Source organism: Mauremys reevesii, linkage group 5, assembly GCF_016161935.1.
Source record: "Mauremys reevesii isolate NIE-2019 linkage group 5, ASM1616193v1, whole genome shotgun sequence".
NCBI classification, from domain to species: Eukaryota; Metazoa; Chordata; order Testudines; family Geoemydidae; genus Mauremys; species Mauremys reevesii.
The window spans coordinates 37,172,167-37,199,638 of NC_052627.1; the positions used below are offsets into that span (position 1 = coordinate 37,172,167).

General features: G+C 39.0%; 1 protein-coding gene across 7 annotated transcripts in view; it reads right to left on the bottom strand.

The window, feature by feature from the left end:
• LOC120406331 overlaps nt 1-27,472 on the bottom strand; it is a 76,208-nt gene that overhangs the window by 12,271 nt on the left and 36,465 nt on the right. For 3 of the 7 annotated variants that reach the window (XM_039541003.1, XM_039541001.1, XM_039541004.1), the window contains exons 7-12: nt 21,579-21,752; nt 17,998-18,087; nt 13,763-13,940; nt 12,547-12,663; nt 9,040-9,216; nt 4,449-4,611 (exon numbers count right to left, since the gene is read on the bottom strand). In XM_039541003.1, the coding sequence (XP_039396937.1) occupies nt 4,580-4,611; nt 9,040-9,216; nt 12,547-12,663; nt 13,763-13,940; nt 17,998-18,087; nt 21,579-21,752 (768 nt within the window). In that variant the 3' untranslated portion in view covers nt 4,449-4,579. Of the gene's footprint in view, nt 1-4,360; nt 4,683-7,378; nt 7,463-9,039; nt 9,217-12,546; nt 12,664-13,762; nt 13,941-17,997; nt 18,088-21,578; nt 21,753-27,472 lie in introns of those variants that run through there. The other 4 variants (XM_039541006.1, XM_039541000.1, XM_039541005.1 and 1 more) reach the window with 3 other exon arrangements.

A 27,472-nucleotide genomic window follows, 5' to 3' on the forward strand; every position in this document is an offset into this window, starting at 1 on the left:
AAAATGCAGTAGTCTAAGAATTTCCAACATTTATACTGATCTCTCCAATAATATACAGTTTTCAAGAGCTTTTTTAGTGAAGCAAATTGTATTAGTAATTAACTTGGTTTTATTTGGCCATCTATAGGGGAGAACAAACAAAAAAAGAATGATAATATATTAAATCAGATATTGGATTTCTAAATAATGAAGTTTTCATATAGCAACACATTTCATTTCAGTATTGTAGTGTAGACATTCATTTATTAGACATTCAGTGACTTTTATACTAAACCACTGCCTATGTGTTCCTTTGAACTAGTCTTTTGCACTCAGTAGGACTGACTATGTTAAATTATAAAATTTAAAAAGATATAGGGGAAAATATCACATTGGTTTTACAGAGGTGTTTATTAAAATGTAGAGCTCTGACTAGCTAAAAAGTGTTTCAGTGTGGAGTCTACATTTGGTCTGAGGTTGAAGGTATCCTGTATTTCCTCATACACCCCTCTTCCCCCATTACAAGCTTTCCTGTCAGACAAACTCTTAGTGGTTGATTGCATCAGTTGTACTATTCTTCCACAAAGCAGCTCTGGCAACGGTAACAGTGTGAAACTGGCATGAGTCTAGTCAGTTCTCTTCTCAGCTCTTGCTGGCATGGGGTAGTAAAAGGGGTCTGGTCCTCCCTGGCCTTGCATATTGTGTAGTATTTACAGCTATACAAAGTGAGTACAAAGTGGGTTTAAACCACTACAATCTATGTAATTGAGGAGATTTTTTATTTGGAGCCCTTTACATTCACTTTGCATAGGTGTAAATAATTACATGAGCTATAAGGTTGTGTCATTAGGCAGTAATAGCATGGCATTATCTAGAGGGAAGTTGAGAAAAGAGACAAATGTCTATATATAATGAAGGATATATAGGGGATGCAGAAGTTGGAAGCTTTTAGAAGGAAGGGGAGGAGGGAAATCTCAAAAAGGAAGCAGAGAGATTGAAAGACAAATAAACGGCTAATTATTCAATCCTTGGTTGGAAACTGTATTTGAGTTTCTTTTTGCTGCCATCCTAACTAGTGGTGATCTTTGCATAGGCAAAAGAAATTGAGGAATAAAATCTCTTTCCAAAGTGTTTGATTGCCTCCTGCCATAAGTTGGCAGAATATGTGGGGAGGAGATCCTACAGGCAAAAAATAAAGAAATACCACCAGCGCTAATGAAGAACGGGAACTGACATACTGCCATCTGTAAAGTTTGCTCCTTACTCCCCCTTCCCACTCCTTGAGAGAATATGAAGCTATAACATACTTGAGAGGTTCTGAGGATGTCAGAAAAAAGTGCAGATCCTCCAAGAGTGAGTTCAGCCATGAAATTGTGGTGATGTGCGTCCTCTGATTATTTCTGATATGTACTTTGTTTATGTGCAAGCAACTCTCGTTAACTTCTGTAGTGATAACACACATGTTTTAAAGGGCAGATTTTGGTCATTAGGTTAAGTGGCCTCAACCACCATATATGTCACAGCTGAGTTGAGGGGGCTCAGTACCTGCCATATACAGAGGGTGCACTTGAAAGTTCACTTTAGTTTTAGAGGTATTCCTGGTATCAGCAGTATTCTCAATTTTAAATACAGGGTATATGTATGCTGAACTTAAAATATCAACGAAGTATATAATGTACCGTAAGAAATGCATGTTGTGCCTGTTCTTAATTAAAATGGCAGTTTCACACTGGCTTTCACAGAGGAGGGGGAGGGTAGCTCCTCTGACATTTGAGCACTTTCTAAATACTTGTATAGGGGAAAAGGTACCTTGCATTCTTTGGCCAAGGTGGGACACCCAATACAAATTCTCCATTGGTAGAATTAAGAACAGTCATCGTAGTGCAAAAATCTCTCCCAAAATTTAAAGCCCAAGGTTGTACCTCTGGCAGCAAAATATATTTGCACCAGATCGTAGGCACTGTGACAGCAGCACATGGTATTTACATGGGTTGGGATTTTCAAGGAAGCCTAAGAGAATTAGTTATCCAAATCCTACTGAAATGGGATTTGAGCAACCAGTTGTATTAGGTGCCTTAGAAAATCCCAGCAAAATTTGGTTTTACATTAAAAAAAAAAACAGTCAAAGGCTAAATTTCTTGCCTAAAATGTGGCTGTTTGATCAATTAAAAAATAAACCTGTAAGTGATTTTATTTCCAGTAAGATCTTCCATAGAAGTAGCTTTTGGAAGATGGATATTAAAATATATTAACTTTAGGAAATAGAAAATAATTGTACTGCCAATCCCCCCCCCCCACAAAATTGATTTTACAAAATTAAAAATGCACCATATTATTCTTATCTTATCTATTCATGACATTTTTTGACGTTCAAGTTATAAGGAATTGGAGTTCCATGAACTATTGTCTATTTATTTTTCTCATTTGAGTTTATAGATTTAAACAAGTGAAAGGTATTAATTATTATTAGTCAAATCTGCACATCTAAAATGAAGAGAACATTAAAATGGGTAAGTAAGTATGTGTACCCAGATTTGGTAGATATGCTGAGTACCCACCATTCAATATATACAGTGGCCTCACTTTTTTGACAGTTTTCAAAATACTATAGATTGTGGTGATATTCTCTTTGCTTAACAAGGAGAATACATCTGAAACTGGTAATACCTCCAGAACAGGCATGAACTTTTCAAGTGTACCCACTGTATACAGCAGGTAATACACACACTCAGAACCTTCTAGGAAGTGTTCAGTACCTCGAAGGATTGGGCATTCCTGCCCCAATCCTGCAATTGCATCTGCCTGTTTAGAGTCCCACTGACTACATTAGGGTTTCGTCCCTCAAATCCTCCACTGATTTCCTGGGGGTTGCAAGGCACATAAATCAGGGCCAAATTTGGTCTAATGTATTCAGTAATAGTACAGATGAAAAGTCAGTCCCAATGCAACTGTATAAACTGAAGATCAGACCTCTGAATTTATTAGGAATGATAGACAATTTCATTTGGTTTGAAGTCCAGTCATTCTAAAAGGGACGTCTTTGGGTTTGAGTTGCTTAGTTTTTCCATGAGATGTGTGAATACCTTCCATAAATTATAAACTTGCTTGCATTGTGTCTGGGAAAACATGACCTCCACAACCAATGTGATGTTCTGAACAACTGATGTTTGGTTTATAGCCTTTACTCTGTTTGATCTACATGTAGGATTATACTCTGCATATTTGCCCCAGCCACCTACCCTGTATCACAACGTTAGAGCTGGGCGCTGCTCAACAGACGTTCCACCAAAAGGATATACTACCCTCTTTATATGATGCTGCCTTCCTGTTATGACAGTGCAAGTATAATTTGTACTGCAGTAGGACCAAATCTCATTCCCTTTTAGAGATCTATCGGGGCAATGTGGAATTGGTGCATACTATGATGTTCTTCCTGTGTTTTAACAATAGGCTTCCCAGAATTTCCTGTATATATTAGGGTGTGTGGGTGCATTAGGGTGGATGGATTGACAATTATTCCTTCATTTCTCATTGAAATGGAAATGCTTTCTCGAAACTAAGGAAGAAGGCAACATCTCAACAAAGGGCCCAGCCATGAAAACATATCAGAAGTCCCACTGAAGTTAATGCAACTGTTCTTGTGAGTCAAGTCAGGTACAGACATTTTTGCAGGCACAGTCCCAGGCCCAAACCTACTCTACCGCACTTTGCTGAAATATTTATACTGTGTTTCTGAAAAATATACTGTGGAAGCTGATAGTAAAGTACAGGGTTCAATTTGTAATTGTTGAATTAAAGAATTCTTAGGAGTAATGGGGCCTGTAGGTATCTTCCCCAGGAAAAGACTTTAAAATGCCAATTATTTGGTGCAATCTGGTCCATTCCAAAGGAAAAGAAACATGCTGTCTGAAATAATATTACAAGCATATAGATAAGCAGTCTCTAGCAAGAGTAATTTAGCTGTATCCAGAAAGAGGGTAACACCATCAGAGGCAAATAAATCATTCCACAACTGTCCTTTCGATTTGGTAATGACAGAATTTGAACCCAGAGACCCAAGGAATCTCCAAGAGTCCTCTCTAGCACGTCATTGGGTGTTGGCAATCACCATTTTGAACATGCAAACATCTGAAGAAGCCACACCTGACACATTGTGATCAAAATATGCAGTAATTTCTGCTCCATATCCCAGATCTATTATGTGGATGATGACGGAAGGATTTCAGTCTTTGATATGCCAAGTAAATAGTATTACAGTGTTAACTGATGGGGGTGAGGGGTTGGGTAAATGAGTTATCATCGACTATCTGTTAGAGCACTTAAGGAATAATAAAGTAGAAGTTATATACTGAAAAACTTTAAAAAGACATGCTCACGTTGCATAATAATTTTTAATACTAAACCCATGGTTTTAAAACATTTTGATCAATAATATTTCCTTTATCTTCCTTTTTTGTCTATGTACTTACAATTACAAAGTGAGTTAAACATTGTGAGAAGTCTCCTCTAGCTATTCTGCAACACATGGCTACTATGGTAAATATGGTGTGCATTTTATCCTTTTATAATTGATATTTTGCTGTTCCAAAAGAATGACCAATTAAAAAGTAAACCTCCAAGTGATTTTCTTTTCTGTAAAATAAAATCAAGATCCAGAACATTGCATGCATCTCTCAGCCTTACAAGTAGTCTTCTCAGTTATTCTGTAATACAAAAAGATTCACTGTTAGATGGGGTCATATTTTAAGTACATTGAAACAGAAGTTTGAAAGATAAGTTTTTCTTATGGTGAATTCAGCTTTCAGCCCCAGCTGCTTTTAAAAAATAGAGACAGAGGCAAACCAAAGGCAATACAAGTTACAAAATTAAAATTACATTTGCAAAGCTTAACTTTCCAGTAAAACATGTGTAAGTATTAAAGTGGCTTAAGGCTTGGAGCATTCATATTTTTCCTGAGTGAGGTGGGAGCATTCCCAACACTCTCCATTGTTGTTTTATTATTTTAATAAAGCTTTAAAATTTGGTTATATGGTGTGTTTTCTCTTTCCTCCCCCACCGTCCTGCAGTGTCAGTCTAATCACCTGACATGAGGAATAAATTAATAACAGAAATTTATCACAGTTTGGTGAGCAATTATAAATGAGGGAGCCCTGCAAAATTTACACCATCTATCTGTTTTACCCTTGTTATTTTATGTTTGTTTTGTTTGGTGCTGTTGGTGTTATATGTTAAAAATAGCATAATTAAAGGTAAGCCCTAATAAAATAAAAAAACACTATCTGGTTTTGTTCTGTTTTGTTTAACCGGTTACTGTTGTTTTTCTGCTCCGTTCATTTGGGCGTTGGGTGTGTAAGCAGAACTGAACTTCTCGTTCGTAATTCCTCAGAGTAGAAGCCATGTGTGCAATAAAGCTCTGAGGTAGTATTGAGATCCTTCTGTCCCGCCCCCTGTAACGGACAATGTAATAAAAGTAAAAAAATCTGGCTTAAACTGTAATTTTCTCTGCTTTCTGTGTAATTTTCTTTTCTGTTTAAGTGTCAGCAAACAAATGGGTAGGTCTCTGAGTAGACACCCTAAAGGGGTTTGGATTGTGTGTTAAGTAAATGGCCTTTACGCAATGGCCATGTATTTTTGCCCAGCTGGCAAGCCTTACTAGGGAGGACTCGGGTAGTCTTGTAAGTAAAAATGTTTTTAAAAAAAGACCAGAAGGGTGAGGGCTAGTTAAAAAGCCCACCCTCCTAACAAACTGGTTGTAAAACAAGCTAGTGTCCATGGACAGAACAATTCAGCGACAAAAACAGGATCGGGCCCAGGCGGGCAGGCAACAGACAGAGAGATTAAAAAACAGGTTAAAAACTTTAAAAAGTGTAATAAAAAAAAAGTAAGTAAATATAAGCATAAAAATTTCAAATACCCAGGAGGATATTTGGTATGGTAATTTAAGTTAATAACAATAACTGTTAAAAACAAGCAAGTAATTTTTAAAAAACATAAAAAGTTGACTCTGTAGTTGCTAAAAAAAACAGCAGTTAAACTTTGTAAAAATGCTAAAAAGAAGAGTTCTTGGTGTCTTTAAAATGTTTGTAAATAAATTCAGGCAAAAAAATTATTAGATTGCAATCTTTGGCTATAAACAATTTTGTTAAATTAGTTAAAGCATATATACAGTGTTATGTAATAAAAATTGTATTAGGCTCTAAGGGCACTGTAAGTGGTGGTGTTTTCTTTCAGTGTTTAAAAGTTAAAAGTAAAAAAAAAGCAAGCCAGAAAGCATCTGTGTTAATGCACATTATCTAATTAATAAAATAAAAGGGGTCCGCTAAAACCTGGGCTGCCTATAAAACACATACAAAACAATATGGAGTAATTCCTCTGTTTTGCCTAAAATCAACAAAAGTATTTGTATATTTTAAGTATTTAACTGCCCAAAAGGGGTGGACCTCTGTTTTTGTCTTTCAAATAATCAAAAAAAAAACTAATGCCAGCTGCACAGCATTCAACGTACCATGATTTACTGGCACAGTCAAAATTATGTTGTGTGTTCTATGTTCTGTCTTGTGGTGTTTGTCTCGTGGCCAGAATTGTTGTGTTTAATATTTTCATAAGATGGTCTGATTTAAAATCAAGCGAAAGTGTTGGATTGAAATGCAGATACTTGTTTTGTTCAACTTAAAATACAAAGTGTTTAGTTACATCAAAAAAATGTAATATACTAAAATCTAATACATTTTCTTAAGTAAAAAAAAAACTACATTGGCCAAATCTTTTAATTAAAAATTGTTGTTAAAATTTGCATACTGACAGTCTTTAAAAGCAAGAACATAAAAAGTTAACCCACTCCCCATATTGTACAAGAGATCCTTCTGGCTACCTCAGACTTTTAGCCAGAGGGCTGGGGATGGTGAAAAGCTATTGGACTAAAGGTTATATTAAGTGAACTTCTCAAAGTGGGTGTGCTTGTCCTGGCTTGTTGTTCCAAAGTTCTGTTATAAGGTTATTTTAATAAAAGGGTATATGTGGCATACATTAAATAATAAAACTAATGTACTGTATAACAGTAATGTTTATGTGTTCATAGTATAAAAAAAGTGTATAAGTAAAGAGTAAAAGTTTCCTTTGTAAGTTAAAAAAACAAGCCATAAAAAAAAAAATAGCTAACATGCTCAGTCTAAAAATAAGGCGCTGGCCCCAGTCAAGAACACCGCTCACGGCTAAGACTTGGCTGACTACCAAGGAAAGGGGGGGATGGTTGCTGCAGTTAAACAAAATTGGTGTGCAGCGGGCAGCCCACCCTCCTCCTTAAAGACCTTTTGTAAATATTCAAATTAATTTTATTTAAATGTCTAAATGTTGTGGTTATAAATATGTATTAGTTTTAGTTAATGTATTTACCAATTGGGTTGAAGCTTTTCCCTGCAAAAAAGCAGATGTCAGAACTGTTGTGAAATTTTGCTTAAAAATTTTGTACCATCTTTTGGCATCCCTGTAAATATCAACAGTAATCGTAAAACTCATTTTACTGGACAGATTGTAAAGGAGTTATGTGCAGCTCACTGCCCTCACCACCCACAGTCTGCTAAGACAGTAAAACGCCAAATCGGGATTTAAAAAAAAAATAAACTGGCCAAAATTTGTGCTAAAACAAACTTAAAGTGGCCAAATGCCCTTCCTTTGGCACTAATAAGTATAAAAGCCATTCCCAATCGAAAGACTGGACTCAGCCCTCATAAAATTTTGACAGAACGCCCAATGCGACTACCAGCTGCACCCCCACTAACCTAAACTCAAATGAACATTCATTTGATGAATGACGTAATGCTTAAGTATTGTCAAGCACTAATAAAATGTGTTAAGTCTTTTTATACACAGGTAAAAAAAGCACTACCGAAGGATCCTGTGCAACCATGCCACTCGTTGGAAAGAAAAAACTAGGTCTCCATAAAAATCCATCAACGAAAGACTGCCTTGGCTACACGCTGGAAAGGCCCTTTCCAAGTCCTGTTAACTACCAACACCGCTGTAAAGTGCCACAAACTGACTGCTTGGACCCAGAATTCTCACTGCAAAAAGACCCCTCCACATCAAAATATTTTTCCTACTAAAATGTCAGTTAAGTGCATTTTAGTTTAGTTAAATGCAACTAGTTTAAGTGCATTTTATATTGCAGATGTTCATTGGTATCACTACATTTTAAATCAAGTGCAAGTTTTTGAATATAGGTAAGCCCTTAGAGGAAAAATCTCCTCTCAGCTACATGGTGAATGTAAGCTCCAGTATTCTGCTCTCCCGACTTAATATATTGATATTTTTTCATGTGGGGAAAAGCAGAATTTTGGAATCAAATGCACCACAAAGATATGAGAGGAGAATTTTGCTCTTAAATTATCTTGTGCCTTTTTCTCCAGCTATACTTCCAAGGATTGAAAGTGAGAACCCCATTTCCACTATGCAGAAACAAACTTCCCAAAACCTCTTGTCTTGAGTCCTCAGTCATAATTATGAAAATGTACTTAGGGTAACATTTCCCCTTCTATAATGTGGCCATAGTGTTGGAACTCAGAAAGTAATAATTGTAGGGGCTGGCCTCAAAACCCCCAAATGGCTGTGGCTGTCAAGTAACAAAAAAAGGATTGTGATTTCATTCAAGCTACAGTTGGGCCCAAAGAAGGACCTAAGATCTGCAACTTGTGAAGTCTGGAATAAGTTCATATCCACAGCTGAACTGTGACACTCTGTTGGAACCCTGAACCTGAACAACCCAAACTCTGGGACAGTTCAGATGTGATTCCAGATCCAGGTTCATGACTTAGGTCTATCTCTAAGGGTGTGTCTACAATTGGAAATTTACTGAAATAGCTACTCTGTATTAATTATTCCAGAATAAAAGTGTCCTCATAGGCACTAATTTTGGAATAATTATTGGAGAACAGATATTTCAACAAATTCTCAACTGTAGACAAGTCCTAATGCCATCTTTCAGAAAGAGAAAGAGGTGTTGGATGGAAGGGAGAAAAAGTCTAGTTAAGAAACAAATCTCACTGGTTTTTTAAAAATCCTTACCTGTCAGCTCAAGGGCTTTTCTCAATTCAAGGTAGGAGTACATCTTATTGTTATCATCATCAAATTCTTCCAATTCCTCTTTCTGAGGTGCATCTTCTCCCAGGACGTTTTCTATCTCAGTAAATGTCAGGTATCCATTTGCATTTTTGTCGGCACCATAGAAAAAGACTTGGAGGTCTATTTGAATCAAAACAGTATATCACAATGTGCAATCTTTTACATTTTCACCTAGAATTTACACCAGAATAATCCATTCAAAATCAAGGATTGGGGCTTCAAAGGATTTCTAGCCAATCACTCTTTTCAATTATGATTGAGAAAAGAGCTCTCTGATGCAATAGATAACCATGTTGATAAAGTTAGGGTTTTACAGCCACAGCCCAGGCTGGAGGGATTGTTGATGGGGCACACTTATTTGACCAAAATTCCTTGTGGGGCTCCAATGGAGCATATGCTACTGCAGCAGCTCTGCTACCCTTGCAGTAGGTGGAGTGTGCATTCCTACTCATGTTCAGTTGGAGTCCACTGGCTGGTGGTAACTCCATGCATGATGAGTTAAAGAACCCTAATAAACATACTAGCCCTTTACACCATCCATATTGTTTCATATTAATTTTTATCATTTCCCTCTTTTGTTTCATTCCCCTGATAAATAACCTCTCCATTTTATAAACCAATCACCGGGTAGTTTATTCAATTAGATAAAAGAACAATCAACAAAAATAAAACAAAGCTGTTAGCGTTTCTCCTGCATATGACTGATTGCAACTGGTTGATGCTGCCCCCAAAAGAACATAAATGAATCTGTTCTAATTTCCAGTGATCTTATGAAAGAGAATAAATTATTATATGATAAAATAAAGCTACTTCAGCATCATGTACATTATCTTAATTATAGAATTAGGAGTTCTATAGACATATGCATGGTATCTCATTCCTTGGATGTTTACAAGATTCTATTTATTTAGAATATGTATTGGATGTCTGGAATGGGGCCAAATTTGGACTCCTGGTGAGCAAATCCAGTTATTAGTCACGTCTCTGATATCTGAAACAAAAAAAGAATCTTCTTGTCAGCATATACAAAATGGGAAGTCACTTATAAAGGTTGTAAGATATTGGTGTGCCTGAATGCAGCTGTAGAGATGGCTTCTCCCTCCTCTGGAGAAAGCTTTTCTACTGCAGAATATTCAAACCTGCCAGACTGGCATTATATAACTTCCTGCTTCAGGGTATTAGATAATCAGTTCTGTGGAGGTCAGAAAGAATTCCCTTGCACCCTTCATTCCACCTCTCCATGACCATTTGGCCCAGAGCATTACTGATTAACACATTTTTCTTATCAATATAAACAGTGAGGTGGTAAAATCTACAGATGACATTACATTATTTATGTTATTTAAGACTAGAGATGATGGTGGGGAACTACAGCAAATAATAACAAAGCTAGGACTTTGGACAACAAGGGCACGTCTACACTACCTGCCGGATGAGCGGGTAGTGATCAATCTATCGGGGATCGATGTATTGTGTCTCATCTAGACGCAATACATTGATCCCCGAACACGCTCCCCGTCGACTCTGGAACTCCACCAGGGTGAGAGGTGGAAGTGGAGTCGACGGGGGAGCGGCGGCGTCGATCCTACGCTGTGAGGATGTGAAGTAAGTCAAAGTCGATCTAAGATACGTCGACTTCAGCTACACTATTCTCGTAGCTGAAGTTGCGTATCTTAGATTAATTCCCCCCCCCCCCCAGTGTAGACCAGGCCCAAGATGGCAGATGATAGTCAATATACCACATGGCAAGTGCAAGGCAATGTACATTAGAATGGAAAGTTTGAACCACTGATGATTTTCACATTAACTATGACTAGTCAGGAAAAAGACTCTGGCATCACTGTGGACTGCTCAATGGAAATATCTGCTCAGTGCATAGCAGTAATCAAGAACCAAATAAAATCAGTGGTATGAGCTCACTTTGATTTCTCTGTTAATCTCTGGCCACCCCCAAATGATAAAGCAGAAACAGAATAGGCCCATACAAGAAAAAATAAAATGTTTAAAGGCATGGAAGGAATTCTACCTGAGAGAAGATTTAAAAAAATAGTATCTTAGTATTAGAATTGAAGAAATTGTGTTACACCAGTGTAAAACTGATGTGATATCAGAATCAGAAATATCTAATAAATATAGAAAGGAGATGACAAAGAGATGACATGATAAAAGAAATCTGAAATAATGAATGATGTAGGGAAGCAAAAGTGAACTTGTCCATGTTCTCTTTCTCATAATACAAGAACAAAGACAATTAAAAAGAAAATTAAATATCCACAAATTTAAAATGGGTAAAATTAAATAAAACATTTTGCACAATACATAATTGACCCATGGAATTTATTGTACCTTGTCTCTCTAATATCCTGGGCCCAAGACAGCTACAGCAACATTCTTACAATATGCGTTAACTACTTATGCTAAATAATATGTTCCACTTTGTATTTAGCTGTGACACTCTGAGTAGCTTTCCCAGACCTCAAGAAGCACTCTCTGTAGCTGGAAAGCTTGTCTTTTTCACCAGTATAGTTAGTCCAATAAAAGATATGACCTCACCCACCTCTTCATTGTTGTTCTAGGTCATTTATACCATCTACAGGAATACTCTAAGCACTGTCTTGCATTGAAACTCATTAAAGCATTTTGGGATTGTAATGAGGCGGTGTGGTTCCCTGCTGCCCTGGGGAGAGACTAGTCCCTACGGACACCAGAGTGGGTGGAGCCAGGGAGCTCTGAGCCCGCCCACCAGAGGGTCAGGCGTGGCGCTGGAAGTATAAAGGCTTAACCCCACAGCTTACTGCGAGAGCAGCCGCTGCTACGGCCCCGGGCTGGGACGCATTGGAGTGGGAGGGCCTGCGCCCCCGCTGCCACCCAACTTGCAGGTGGCAGTCTCCCCCTCTCTCAGGCCCTTTGGAGCCAAGGGCCTGGGCTTACTATTATATACTGTTGTTACTTAGCCCCTGCCTGAGGGCCTGAGAGCCTGACTCACCAATGCCCCACCCTGACCTAGGGCCTGGGCTGACTGTTTATTTCTGCCCTCACAAAGGCCGCAGAGGAAGACTCCCGTGGCCAGACTAATTCCCCGCGAGACATTTTCCCGAATTTAGTGAGGCGGTGTGGTTCCCCGCCGCCCCGGAGTGAGACAAGCCCCGGCTAACCTCACTACAGGGATACATAGATCTTCAAAATAAAATTGTATTGTGCAGAGCTGCTGGGGATGTAACTCTCCCAGATGCTATCTCGTTAGCTGGAATGAAATTCACCCTTGTGGAGGTAGGGCTTACACAAGATCTATGTACCACTTAAGTCCTATTTTGAGGTGTTTTGGTGGCCTTTTGTCCAGGGGTGAACTTCAGCGCTGGTGAATACTTCCAGGTGGGATTCCTGTGGGCTCCTGACATTTATTCTTTCTCCTTGATTGCAGATAATGTCTTCCAACAACAAGGATCTCACCTGTAAGTTTCTTTATGAAAGCGATGTTTATTTTGTCCTTCTTTTCCACTGTCTCTGGCTCCATGGCTTCTGTCTGATGACCCAGAAGAATTGGGTGTGTTGGGTCTTTCACTGGTGCTACAGCGAACATAACAGCAAATTATTTCATTACATGAAAACTCATGTGAAATTATTACTTATTATTACTAACGGCAGAAAGACAACTGTTGCATAATTTATTTTCAATGACATAATTCTGATACTGAAAAACAACTGTACACAGTCTACACTCTCACCACCTTCTTTTTGTTTTCAGAAGTTATTCACTCATTGTTTAGGGACATAGTAAGTTCAATGTTCTTTTATTCTTCATACAATGTGGTATGTGGCTATTGCTAATAGCTAGTAGTAAGCATTAAAACAGTAGGGACATATTCTCAACAGATATGAATAATTTTTGATTCAGTGAAGTCCACAGAGCTCTGCCCATTTACAATGGCTGAGGATCTGGCCTGTAATTCATAATAATGATATGCAGATTGATGTGAAACTAATAGCAATTCAGATGATTGGCGTGCTGGTCAAAATATGAAACTTAGTTTCCATTTGGTGACTTGTAACTTTCTTGATCAGTACTTTGAAGGGTATTTGTAGTAACTGTGGATCCAGCTGGCATGTTGGAACAGACCAAGATGGGTTACTCTTTTGCTTTACTGTGTGTGTTGATTACTCATTTATGCTGAAATAAAAGCACAGGGCTCACAAAGAAAAGTTATTGATTATCTTTATGTCTCTTTCAAGCAACTTGGGGGTGGGGATCATTGTTATAGTTAACCAGTTAGAGTCACTAACACAAATACTGTTAAATAATTTTAAAGGGATGAACTACAAACAGTATTTTGTACCTATGAAGTTAAAATAGTGTAATGGGTAATTTAACATCAAGTTTCAAGTCATAAACGGATTACAATTGGAAATCAAAGAGTGTTTTCTCCCTCATGTACAGCAGAGCAAAATTACTCTGGTACGTTCTGTAGGGTTGTTGTCTTCCTTCAAAACACCAAGTGCATTGCTCTGTTAAGGATTGTATCAGTATGTAAAATAACTCAATACAAGGTTGCCTGAAATTCATCCAATTCCTGTCAATCTGCTTTATCTTTATCTTTCCAAATGTATCTCTATAGTGAGTGTAAATAATGGGTTTAAACGTTAGTCTAGACTGAGGTATATGACCCACCATAATTTGGGGAAGATGGAGACAAAGTTGAAGGTGTATCTTCTCCTGTTTCCTTTAAGAATTCAGATGTGGACACATAAGACTTTGAGCTTCCCATATCTGTGTGGTTCAAGAAGTTCTCAATAAAATAGAAATCATCTTTAAGCTGAGAGATCTGAAGGAACACTGAATCCAATCCCTGTCAAATAAAGGACCGTTAACAGATAGGCCATGTATTACGTCTATGAAATACTTTACCAACTCTAAAACAACATATCATGTAAAGCCATCTAGGCTTCTTCTCTACAAGTCCAAAGAAGTTTAGCAGACACAAAATTCAGTCCCCACTTTCATTCAATAGAATAATTAAACTCTTGCAGTATTTGAATTCAGGCACTAAATTTAGGTTCAGATGTGACTACTGAGTGAAAGGTACTTAGGCTTTTTCATCAACTACTAGGGCACACCTCTATTTCCTTGCATAATTCTAACAAGCCTGTTGGTAAAACCTGTTTAATAGAATGAAGAAACTCACTGCACTCATGGTAACTTTATTTGGGATTTTTCTGTTGAGCAGTTTTGGAGTGATTATAAAGAAGACCCTACTTCTGCACAAATTATTTGGAAATCAAAGAGTAGTGAGTCTAGAGAGCTGGTACCATGATTCTTTTTATTTTGAAAAATGAATTACCCAAAAGTGGACTTTAAACATCTTTATATCATGAGTTCAATGCTCACAGAAGGTGCTGGATTAAAGTTCTGGAGACTTTGGGCCCAAGTCTTATTTACACTAAGGCCTCTTTAAACTGCCTGAGTGATGACCTGAATGCCTTGACTTAATGTATCAACAGAACGAGTACAACATGGCTAACAGAAGTTCCTTACATGGCCAGCATATTCCTCAATCCTGACCACTTCTGAAAGTGACAGTCATCATGCCCATTCAGTCCTTAACCTCTTGGTTCAAACTGCCAACAAGGGAGACAACTGTGATGTGGTTCTATTCAGTGAAGCATGGCTAATTTATACCCACTGATGGTCTGGCCCCATTTATTTACAGTGGGCATGATGCAACAAATGGACTGAGACTTTTCCTGCGGACAGTCTGTTACAGTGCTAGTTTATTTGGTGCTTCCAAATGCAAATGATTGAAACATTCAATGTCTTGAATATGTATTTTGAGCACAGCTAATTTCAGTGGCTACAGGCTAAATGGCTACAAGTCCCAAGTTCTGAAAAATCTTTAGGGCTCCAGTGACATCTAGTGGTGAAGGCAATTTTTTGTGTTTTCATTAAATTAGCATTGGATTTCATTAAACTGCAAAGGAGAAATCTTCAAAATCCTTTTGCTTTATTGGAAATTAGGTACAATCAGGCACAGGCACAGACACGGCCAAGTCAGCTGGTTGTTAGGCCCATGCGGGTCTATTTAATAGATTGTTTCTGTGGCTATAAACTCCCCCTCTCCACATGTTTTATGTAAACTTAACAACATAAGGGAACAGAACCTGAGCCAACAAATTCACTCATGTACCTCATCCTCGGAACAAGCTAATTCTGCAAAGCTCAGTCTGCTTATGATAAATACTCTGGGAACAAGCTGTGACTATTCCGCTTCCCCTTCTGTCCTTTTCCTTCTCTCTTCCCAACTTCAATGAAAAAATAAACTACAATCCATGGAATTAACAGAACTGTGTTAATTCTTCACTGTGCTCATTGGCTTTATGTTGTATCCACGTCCCCTAGATTTCATGTGTGTGTGTCTAGACATTCTAATCCCTTCGGGGCAAGGATTGTGTATTTTCTGTGCACATAAAGCACTGATCTGTTCCATGTTGTATTTAGCTAAAACACTTCAAGGTCTGGTCTACACAACTGACCTATATCGGTAGAACTACGTCACTCACACCGCTGAGTGACATAGTTATACTGACCTAAACCCACCTGTAGAAAGCGCTGGTGGAAGAGCTTTTTCTACTCTTTGCTCCATGTTTTGGCAGTGTGCAGCCTCACCAGGAGTGCTTTTGTATTGTCAGTGTGGGGCACTGTGGAATAGCCCCTGAAAGCCAGTAACAGACAACATAACAGTATCTACACTGACACTGCATCAACATAATGACATCAACCTTGACTCTACACTACTCATGGAGGTGGAGTTATTAAGCCGGTGCAGCGGAGCAATTACATTGGCAGGAGCAAAATTTAAGTGTAGACATTTCCATAGGTAGGTCAATGTAAGCTGCCTTGTGTCGATCTAACTACATAGTGTAGACCAGACCTTAGGAATTGCAAACCTGAAATTAGTCCCTCTGTTACCTCCATCAGCCAGGCCAGGCCGCCAGGTCACTGCCATTCATCTCACTGCTGCATACTCTGACCCTTCTGACAGTAGGACATAGAGTTCTCAGCAACAGCTTTAAGCAATTTAACTTTACTATCATTTCCTGCTTAGCACATTCTATTTTTCTAAGGGAACATGTTGCCATGTTCTAGGGAAACAGCTCCTTTTCTATGTATACCATCACTCATGGACGTTTTACAGAAAGTACAATGGCTGGAATGTTGGGTGTGTGTATGGGTGGGTGCGGGGGGGGGGCTACAGCCTGTTTAGCCACTGTTCCTTTTGATGAAATTTCCCTATAGGTTTGTCTTCCTTCCATAATGCTCAGTACTGGGAACAGGGAACAGGGAACTCTGTGTGTGTGTGTGTGTATGTGTGTGTGTGTGTGTATGTGTGTGTGTGTGTGTGTGCACATGCGATTTTCCTGCCCAAAATAAATCACCACCTGAATATCCTATATTTATTTCTATATCCTCTGCCTCTGTCATAAGTATCCATTCACAATATCCAAATTTCCTTCTCTTGGCATCAAAAATTCTAAACACTGTGGTGCTGCAATATATTGGAAAAACAAGTCCCCATCCTAGGCAGAATACAAGGGCTACAATTTCAGCCCTGAGATTCAGCTGCTCTACTTGAATTGCGCTTTTGTGCTTTATGACATCCACAGAAGCATTTCACTGAATTGCTGCCTTTGTATTCAGTCACAGATAGTGCTCAGTATTACCCTGCATTTTGCATAAGAGCATCTTTGAACATATCCCCAGTGCAATTCTAAGAAAAGACTGGCTGGGACTGGATAGAGAGCAATGATATTTTCTTTTCCAAAGTTTGGAATCCATGCCATTTCACTTGAAAGTTTTCATGCAAGTAGTCACATTCTCTTGCTAGGTCAAAATCACGCATACTCAGGTATCCAAACCTATACTGCTAATAGCCCAGGCCCCTGAAGCTTGAGGGTACATCTATACTGCAAAGGGGACAAAGAAAAGAAAAAGAAAACAACCTGTGGCTTTGAAACTTAGACGCTAGGTCAAATGCCTTTGGCTTGCAGGGCTTTCAGTATGGGGCTAAAAATAGCAGTGTAGACATTCCCACTTGGTCTGTAGCTCTCTCCTTCGCTGGGTTTAAGAGCCAGGGCTCGAGCCAGAGCTGGAATGTCTACTACTGTTTTTAGTCTCATAGCAAGAGCCCTGCAAGCCCAAGTCATTTGACCCAGGCTCTGGCTCAGTGCCACAGGGTTTGTTTTGTTCTTTTGTTCTTTTTCTTTTTTGCAGTGTAGACATATCCTCAAGTTTCAGTGTCCTAGGTTATTAGTAGTATAGTTTTGGGTTGCTTCTTAAGGAAATATTGACCAGAAATACATGCAGATTTAATTAAAGTTATAATTCCTCATCCATAGACAAAAACCATGTAACCGCTAAAATATATCTAAGCATTATTATGAATGAATATTTATGTTCTGGTAACACCCCAGGGTCCAAATCTTCCTTTCCATGCTATAACTGGAGTGGTATTAATGGGTTACTTCAGCTTGAATGATCCCTAAGAATATGTACTAACTACTTATGCTAAACAATCTGTTCCACCTTGTATTTAGCTGTGACACTCTGATTAAGTTTCCCAGACCTGAAGAAAAGCTCTGTGTAAGCTCAAAAGTTTGTCTCTCTCACCAACAGAAGTTGGTCCAATAAAAGATATGACCTCACCCACCTTCTCTCTAATATCGTGGGACATGGCTACAACAACACTGCATACATAAATATTTGATGATAGTGGCTGTATTGAGAGTTTAGTGTATACTCCTGCCCCACACTCCACTCCTAAATAGCAATGTTACAAATAAAACATTGGGTAGAGGAAATTATTTTCTGTTGCAAATCATATTTTATTTCTGAAAAATTAACAAGCTAACCTCTTCAAGGCGGTTTTGAAGGCTATTCAAAGCCTCAGTGGCATTGTTAAATTGTTTTTCCATGACATTCATCTTAGACTCAAAAAGATTCTGCAAGAGTTAAAGAAAAAAATGTTAAGCAATATTTTAAAAGTTAAAAGTAAGGAAAAATCCATTGGATTAAGCATTCCCAATCATACAGAAAGTAGTTGTAAAAGGTTACATATCTCTGAGGTACTCTTGTAAGGTGCAGCTTCTTTATATTGCAAGAAAAGCAACTGTAATAGCATAGGAACAATACTTTTATAGCATAGGAACAAAACAATAACATCTAATGGGCAGCCAAATTAAACTTTTAGAGGTACATTCCAAGTTTGCCTCTTCATTAAAGATGACATGCTGAATAAAATTGTATGGATGAAACAAGGGCTCCATTGAAATCAATGGAATTTTTGCCGTTGACTTCAGTGGGACCAAGATTTCACCCAATATACAGTGTTTAGATCCAGAGCAGAATTAGGCTAGAGGTCACAGAATTACCAAAATCTGTGAGATCTTCTTGTGAGTTTTTAACAAAAAGTGGAGGAAGTCTCATGAGATCAGTCATTCTTTTGAGATTTCAGACACATTCAAGCCAGCATTATACAAGTAACCAGTTCAGGTGTTGCATACAACCTGGGTTAGGCTTGAATCAGGGGATTTGCATTCTGAATTCCACAAAATTCAAAGTGATTTTTTATTCAAAGTTCTTATTTTGGCTGATCCGTAACAGTAGCCACCTGGAAAGTCATATTACAATAAACTGTGCAATTGAGACACAATTTTGCAGCAATTCAAGTGACAGATATGATCTCCCAGTACAATTTTCTCTGCATTTTTGGTGGTAACTGCAGTTAGACTATAATTGTTCTCTATTTCAGGGTTAACCCCACAGTATGAGTGGAAGAAGTTCCACCCCTCAGATCATACTGGGCATCTGCTCCAAGTGCTATGCTAGTATAAAAGGGAGCAGCCCTGCTCAGTCAGGGCTGACAGCCAGAGAGGAAGGACCTTTGGTGAAGGCTTCAGCTAAGGAGCCGTCACAGTCCTTGCCTGTGGGAGCCAGAGATCCTGAGATCCAGACTGGAGATCTGTGGCCAACAGAGTCCCAGGGAATTACCTGCACTGAGGAGCCCGGAAACCCCGATGCCCCATGGACTCCAGCTTCAGGAAGTGCAGTAGGAAGTGACCCAGGGAGGGTGAGCGAGTGATATCTCCCACCCATGTGAGGTCAGCATGTTTCAGTGGGATTCCCCAATGACCCAGTGGAGGACCACCCCACCACTGTTGGGGCCCGGTAGAATTGGGTGGGCCTGGGACCCCTACTGGGTCACCACCCCTATAGTGCCTTATATGTGAGGGCTGCTATATTGACTCTGGCCACTGGGCTACACTGCCCTGAACTCAGGGCCTACAGTATTGACTCTGGTCACTAGCCATGCTGCCCTGAACTCAAGGGCCACTGTCTTGACTCTGACCCTTGAACCTGATCATGGTGAGGCCCAAGACAGTCTGGTAGACAGTAACCGTGGTGTCAGCACACCCACTGTCCACCCTGACACAAGGTGGGGTGTGTACATGTAATGCTGACAGACCCTAGTCATCGGTGGGCGGGATTGAACCTGGGGCCTTTAAAGCTTAGTGCATGAGCCTCTACCGCATAAGCTAAAAGCCAACTGGCTGTTAGCTAAGACTGTAGAGCAGACTCATTTTATCTTGCTCTCTAAGTGGTTTCGGTGCCACTAGATGGGACAGAACACTACACTCCAGAAGGTGTGAGAGTTACACATACACCATCACAGGGTATTTACAAAAACTAGAAAAATATGACACTTTATTATTTAAATTAGAGTCATGGTCTCAAATAAACTGAAACACCCCCAATTATAGTATAATAGCATTAACATATAGATAAAGAAATACATATAGCATATAAGATTAGATATTAAGAAAAACTCTCTAACTATAAGGATAGTTAAGCACTGGAATATCAAAGGAGGTTGTGGACTCCCTCTCACTGGAGGTTTTTAAGAACAGGGTGGACAAACGCTTGTCAGGGATTGTGGAGGTGTTCTTTGTCATGCATCAGCACAGGGGCTGGACTAGATGACCTCTTAAATCAGCCCTTCTAGCCCTACATTTCTATAATTCTGAGATTCTATAATGGCATCCACACAGGGTGAAAACAAAGACAACCTGCGGGAAAGGCAAGCCTGAGCAAAGGCAAAAGGTGTGAGAGTAGGAGAATTTGCCATTCCAATCAATATGATCAGAGAATAGAACAAATAGAAAACAATGTTTCCTGAGCATTCTCCATTACCTGGATTAGATTTGGGGGAAAATATCAAGGTTAGAAAAGACAAAGGACCTGATTCTCTTCTCACTCATGTAATTCTATTTACTTCAGGGGAGTTATTTCTGAATACACTGGTGTAAGTGAGATGAGACTCAGGGGTCAAATCCTGACCCCATGAAGTCAATGGGAATTCCCTGCTGTGTCTTTTAGTTACAGATTCTTAAATTATCATTGTAACCCTGGGTTAGCAATTGTCAGCTCTCTATACTGGCCTGATACACGATAAGGCAAAGACCACATCGCTCCTTTAAGCGAGTGGGGGGAATTTGTCTGGGTGGCCGAATGAAGAGAACAGTGCTGTATGGCTGGTGGGAAAGTTTAAAAGGGAAAGCCCATGCGGTGAAGTCCCCTTTCACACAGAGCAAGCTGAGGTAGCATCCACCCTCCCTCCCCTTTAGGTGGTGAAGTACCAGGTTTGGTCTAGACCTGTTGTGGGAATTGCGCTTGCTACCCCTTTTAGGGGGTCTTGGAAGGAATTTTCCCCTTACCACCAGATTGGCCTAGGTGGAGTTGGGGTTTATTCACCTTCCCCACAGAGAGTTTAGGAAGGGCTTTGTTGACATGTGGCATGAAGGGAGTTAGGCTGTATGTCATAACTCATTATTTAAGTGTGGGGTGGATTTTCAGTGCGGGTACTCCCCAGGAAAGGGATACAGTGATCAGATACCTGGCTTGGTAAAGGACTTAAAAAGGAGGTGTTTTGTTAAAGGAATGGGACTGGGGGAAGGGAGATTTGGGGTTCCTATGATTGGTATGGCAGGGAACCAACTCCTCTTTCTTATAGCCCACATTAGCCCTCCTCCTTCCAAGGTGTGTGTGTGGGGGTGGATGGGAATGTCCCAGCAATGGATTGGTTTGGGGTCCTGGATGGAAAAAGAGCAGGAGCTGCTAGAAGCATCCTGAGAAGTTATTGAATGAACATGGAGTTAGTGCACTGTACACTTTTATCTGCCGGGTAGTCCCAGACATCTAATAAGAAAGTTGTGGCCTGATTAAAACCATACCAAATGTCTCTTGTCCTCCTTTCAGTATAGCCAGACAATGACAGAGTACAAGGTTAACTAAAATTTACATTTACAAAAACAATAATAATTTTTGCACTGTTAGTGTAGAATTTAAATATCTTCCAAGCTGGAAAAGGGTTGAACATTATATTGTAAAAATGTTTGTCAAATTTGTCAAGCATGCACTGCAGAACAATACAGACCTGTGAGTTTAGAGAATGCATCAGAGACTCATCTCTTCCCTCCATATTGAGGAACTGGCCTGTGAAATTAAGCATGTGGTTTTGCAGCTGCATTATTCTGCCTTTCATTTCTTGGACCTCCATTGCTGTAGACATATTCAGTTTATGAACACACGCAAGTAGATAAGAAGTCCCCTGTGACAAAAAAGGGGGTGGAGGGAAGAAGGAGGTTAAATTAAAGAATGTGGAATTCTATCATTAATTTAGAAAATCCCTTGAGAAATACAGATGGAGCACTGGATCCACTTCATCTTCTTGGTTGCTAAATATCAGAGATATTCTGTTCTCAAGCACAAGATGGAATCTGTTATTCAGCATTTGAATCCAACAGCTAAGTATCTCACTTCATATAATCCTGCTTTTGCGGTACAAGAAAATGCTTACGCCATTTTCTCATGTTCTCATGGCAGTTCTGTACTTTAAGGCTCAGTTCATGGTTCATTGTGTATCACGGTATCTCTTTTTGCTGAATCTTGTATTTTTATATTATCTAAAAATTAACAACATTTTCTAAACAGGAAAATAAAATAGGAATATCTCTTCATTTCATGCTGAACCTGATAGAATGATTGGAGATGAGCCATTTAAACTAGCATTGCCTCAGGACAATGCCAGTCTGCAGCAAAATGGCCTGGTATGAACTCCAATCACTCTTTAGGGCCCAAAGTTTAATTTCCTCTTGTACCTGCCACTCAAGGGCCAGCTACAATCACAGTCTCTGCATATCCCCTAGCATATTGTGGTTGCAAATCACCCCAGTATCATGGCCCACTCCCCATCTGTACCATCCCATTCAAGCCGGACTTTCAGCGGAGGGCTGGAGAATATGCACTTCCCCTGTGTGCTGGAATGTTGAGGGAAGAATTTTGTCTTCTCGTGCATGGTCACTGCTGCAGCTCCCGCTCAGGTGGTCATTCTCTGCACAGCCCTATACTCAAGACAGTGCTGATTCCTTAGTCCTCACTGTGCTGCTCAGTCACTGACAAAGCATAGCACAACTGGAGAGCTTCCTTCCCCCCGTTTATAAATATGTTTCAATTATTTTTGATTATTATTATTACTACCTCTACTGTAGTAATGGCTAAGCACCCCAAACAGGTATTAGAACTCCATTTTACTACTAGCTGTACACACAAATAACACAAAAATATGTAAATCAAGAGACAAATGGTATGGGTGATGGAGGGCAGTGTAACAGTCAAGATGGGAAGAAAAGGTGCATTTGCAAAAGTTAGATATTCACTGTGCTTAGCAGTCAGTCAATTATATTAAACTAATGCAACTTTAGTATTTTCTGTGGCTTTGGTATTTGCAGAAGTTCACAGCCACCAACCAGCTGGAATTGGACAGGGGCTAAACTGTGCCCAGGGGTGCACCACAATGGGGGCAAGATGAGAGCTGCTTGTGCATTCCCCAAAGATCATCAGGGCACAATCTGTTCCAATGAGAAATACTGCATACCCTATGCACTTTCAGACTATTGAGCTGAACTAGAAATATTTAGAGGATCTACCTATATGACACTGGTTTGAGTGCAGCCTCTGTGGATTTAGTCAAATTAATTCCAGTCGTCAAAACCTTTTCAGAAATATATTGTTGTATTCCTGATTAAAACAAATCTAGCAGTATTCCCTCAAATGTTCACTTCTCAGTTCCATTAGTAATTTCCATCATGCTCTTTTCTGAAGAAGTCATCAGGAAGACTGCTGATAATAACAGGCTATAAATGGAAAACAGATATCTTAATTCTCAAGAAATTGGACACATTGGCATTCACATCAGATACAAGCAAGAGTGAATACAAAAGTTCCAACATAATAAGATGTTTTCAGTAATATCACCATTTACAAGATGTACTTTCATGTCTCCAAGATTAATCAAATAGATTACAAAGAAAAGGTTCATTTACTCTAGATGGATAGCACTTTCTAGAATAAAATGTCATCGGATAGATTTCATTTTTACATAGATGCCACCTTGTAGAGAAAAACTCCAAGATGGATGAATACATACTTCTCTACCTGAAGGTTTGACAGGTCGTCCAAGATGACAGAAATCTCATGTGTTGTAGCTAGTTTATCGGTACCTTTAACGCTCATCGCCTCATACAAAGGTTTGAAAAGTATCTCCCTGGCATACAATGTCTCAGCGTTTGTTTGGTTTGAGCTTGTTATTAGTGGAGGTGGGCTCAAATAGAATGGTGGAAACAAACACTTCCAAATCCTGGGAAAGTTTAGGCTCAGATCCCAGGCCAGATCCATACTCTGCAATTGAGTCCTATATCCAGTTCTTACCATGAAAGTTGTAGTGGTGTTCCCCTTTAAATCCATCATAAGTATGTAATCTTCCTGGTTGATTCAGTCTTTAGTGCAAAAAGCTCTCCCAAAATTTAAAGCCCCTGGTTGTACCTCTGGCAGCAAAATATATTTGCACCAGATCTTGGGTATCTGTATCTGAATGTGCTACCCTAAAGACAGTAGAGAAGATGGCACCATTTTGGCACTCAGTCCTAAAAGGTGCTGAGCCCCAGTTCAACAAACATTTAACAAGTGTTTAACTTTGAGTGTGTGAGTTGCTACATTGTCTTTATTGGGAACACCCGCACACTTAAAGTTAAACACAAGCTTACACTTTTTTCTGGCCTGGGCCAGAATGCTGAGCACTAGTAGGATCAAGCCCTAAGTCAATAAGGTTTTAGCATTGTATTTATCATAGTGTATATGGCAGGTACTGCAATGAGAATTTCCCATTGTCATGGATGAGATCAGCAGGGGTTTTTGGCACTAATGTACTAAATGGGGCATCGCTGTGTAGAGAAGATGACACTTCTCAGTAAGATGACACTTACTAGATATTTTCTCTTTTGATAAGCAACAAAATTAACTGAAACAATTTTTCTTTTCAGTATTACATTATAACTTTGTAGGTATCCCAAGCTGCCAGTGTGGATCCCATAAAAATGTGGGGAAAAAAACTAAAGTGAATGGAAATGTGAATTGAACCAATGAGTTTGTTAGATGTCTTGGGGGGAAAAACCATCTGTTTTAAAAGAATAGCGAGGATTAGACTCAAACACACAAAAGCAAAGCTCAGTTAAGGCTGCCAATGCCCATTATGTAGGTTCTTGAACCTTCCTCTGAAGCTTTTAGTACCAATGCTCAAACCACTGAGCTATCCCTCCCCCCCAATTTCAATAGAAACTTTTTTTTTTGTAAAAAATGTGCCACCAAAACAGTTTGTGAATTCATGTTAATTTTGCCTTACTGTTTGTCAAAAAAACCCAAACCCTAAAATAATTTTTTAAAAAAAAATTGTCAGTATGTCAATAATTCTGCAATGAAATGTTTAAAGTTTTTGATTCAGAACTAAGTTTTGTTTTGAAATTTCTTTTAATTTTTTTATTATTATAAATGTTAAAAATGCTCAGAAATGAAATAAAATCTTAAAGTTTTGTTTCAGTCTGATCTAATTGTTTCATTTGACCCCAAACAACAAACAAACAAGCTACGTTCAGTTCCTAGCTCTGCCACCATCTTCTTTTGTGATCTTATATCAGTCATTTATTCTCCCTCTCTCTGCATTCATCTGTAAAACTGAGACAATTCTACCTTTGATATGGATAAGAGAACCCACATGGCAGGTCTGGGGAGAACATACTGGGTAATGCCAGATGTACTTTCTATGAGAAATCAGTTTTCTCCTACCTGAAATGACAGTTGAAAGGTGACACTGAAAGGTGACAATGCCTGTTATTACGCTGACACTGCCACTACTCAGCATGCCAAGAAAATGAAAAATGCTAAGTGAGGTGAAAGCAGAACAAGGGCTACAATCTACAGGCCGTTTCCTACTGTTTTCACTTTGTACATTTACTTGTCAAGAGCCCCACAGGTGGTATAAAGGAACTGTGTTGAATTAGTCTTCCATAATAAACTGGGGATATGTAAGTAACACTATTCTAATTGCAAAAATCACTGCACATGGCAAATGCCTAATGTCTGCAGAGGTGCTCTGAACGACTCTATGAATACCAAGACCTCACAATATTATCAGTGCTCCTGCAATGAATCCCTAATGACAGCTTATAGAAAATAAATATCCCTCTACCTACTAACAATTTGTGCTCATTAACCAAAGATTTCCATCTGCGTTAGTTAAGGATACTGGCAAACATCTAATCTAATTCCTTGATGCCTTTCCTCCTGAAAATAGCAAAATGGAACATATGTTTCCAAATGGAGGTTTTTGACATCTTGTGTGTGTTTTTAGATAACTGGGAATAGTGTAGCTCTCTATAAAATTAGAAGATGTAGAATGTTATCACACTTGAATGGAACTAGACTTAACTAAAACCATGATGAATAAATATATTTCAAGCAGAAAAGGGCGCACACTCTCAATTGCTATCTAAATTATTTTAAGTCCAGAAAAAATTATAATCTTCTCTTAAAAAAGAGTTAAAGTTAAAATAGGGGTAATTAACATAAATGGAAATAGGCGTTTTATAGCAATGGATGGCTAGATTGATATTTCAGCAAATAACTGTTTGCACAGAAATAAGAAACCCCTGTTTGCTAGTGTGACATATGTTTACCTTACAAATTCCTGCAATATATGTCTATCCTTCAGTGCCCCCTACAGCCACCTGCTGCAGGAAGTAAAAGAATCAACTATTAAGAATGCAGAGAAGGGTGCTCACTGTGATGGTCTTAATGTTTCGGATTCGAGGGAAAATATATAAAGTGGCACCACTAAAAGTTGTACATTTATCACCAGATGTAGTTAAGTTTCACATAATTCCCATTCTAAGTATAGGCAATATTGTGAATATCATGGGAAAGGTAAATATTTCAGGGCAAACAACGTACTTTTAAAATCATGTTCATTGTATAGGGACTGCACCTGTTCCATTGATTTCATCTTGAGCAGAATGAATCCCACACAGTACTACAAGAGGAGGAGCAATGACATCTATGTTAAACCTTCATGGCAATTTCCATTCTAAAAGCTCTTGAAGCACTCTAAAGACTCCATGTTTTATGTGGGACTTTGAAACCGGGCAGAGGGATAACCCTGGGGCAAGGGAGGTACTTTTTGCTAGTCTCATGTAAATCTATTCAGATTTTTCCAAGTCAAAAGCTGTCAACAATCACAATTTTCTCTCTCAAGTTTGCATAACACAGCTTGCTTTTAGCACAGCACATACCCTCGTGTCTTGCTTCAAAATTTCACACCCAGCACACATTCCAGACAGAATATAGGCAAAATGGAGGAAAAAAAGGAGGAAAATGCTTATTTCGCCCTGCTGAATTTCCTTCATTAGACTATCTTTTGGCTTAGTGGAAATGCCCTGTGCTGGGAGCCAGGAGACTGTGAATTCTAGACTCCGATCTTCTATTTAAAATGAGGATTCATATCCCACTGAGAGATTACATAAACTGGGACTAGACCCCACATCAACCCTCACGATTAGTCTATCTTGTCTCTGAGAGTGTCCAGTACCAGCTGCTTTAGAAGAATATTCTGGACTCCTTCCATAAGCATTTATAGGATAATCTGCCCACAGGAAAATTTTCTTCCTCATTACTTACACTTTGGCTTATTCTCTGAAGCAAGAGGGTTTTATAACACTTGATTTTGTTTTTGTTAATCCTGAGTATTGTAACTCTCAGTTCTTGTTATCCATATACGTGTCCATTCCTTTCTTGAACCCTGCTAAGCCTTTGGCTCCAATGGTATCTTGTGGCAATGAATTCCACATATGCATGCATTGTGTGAAAAAAGCTTTTCCTTTTATTGGTTTTACATTTGCTCCCTTTCAGTTTAATTGAATCTATACTTGTTCTAGTATTATG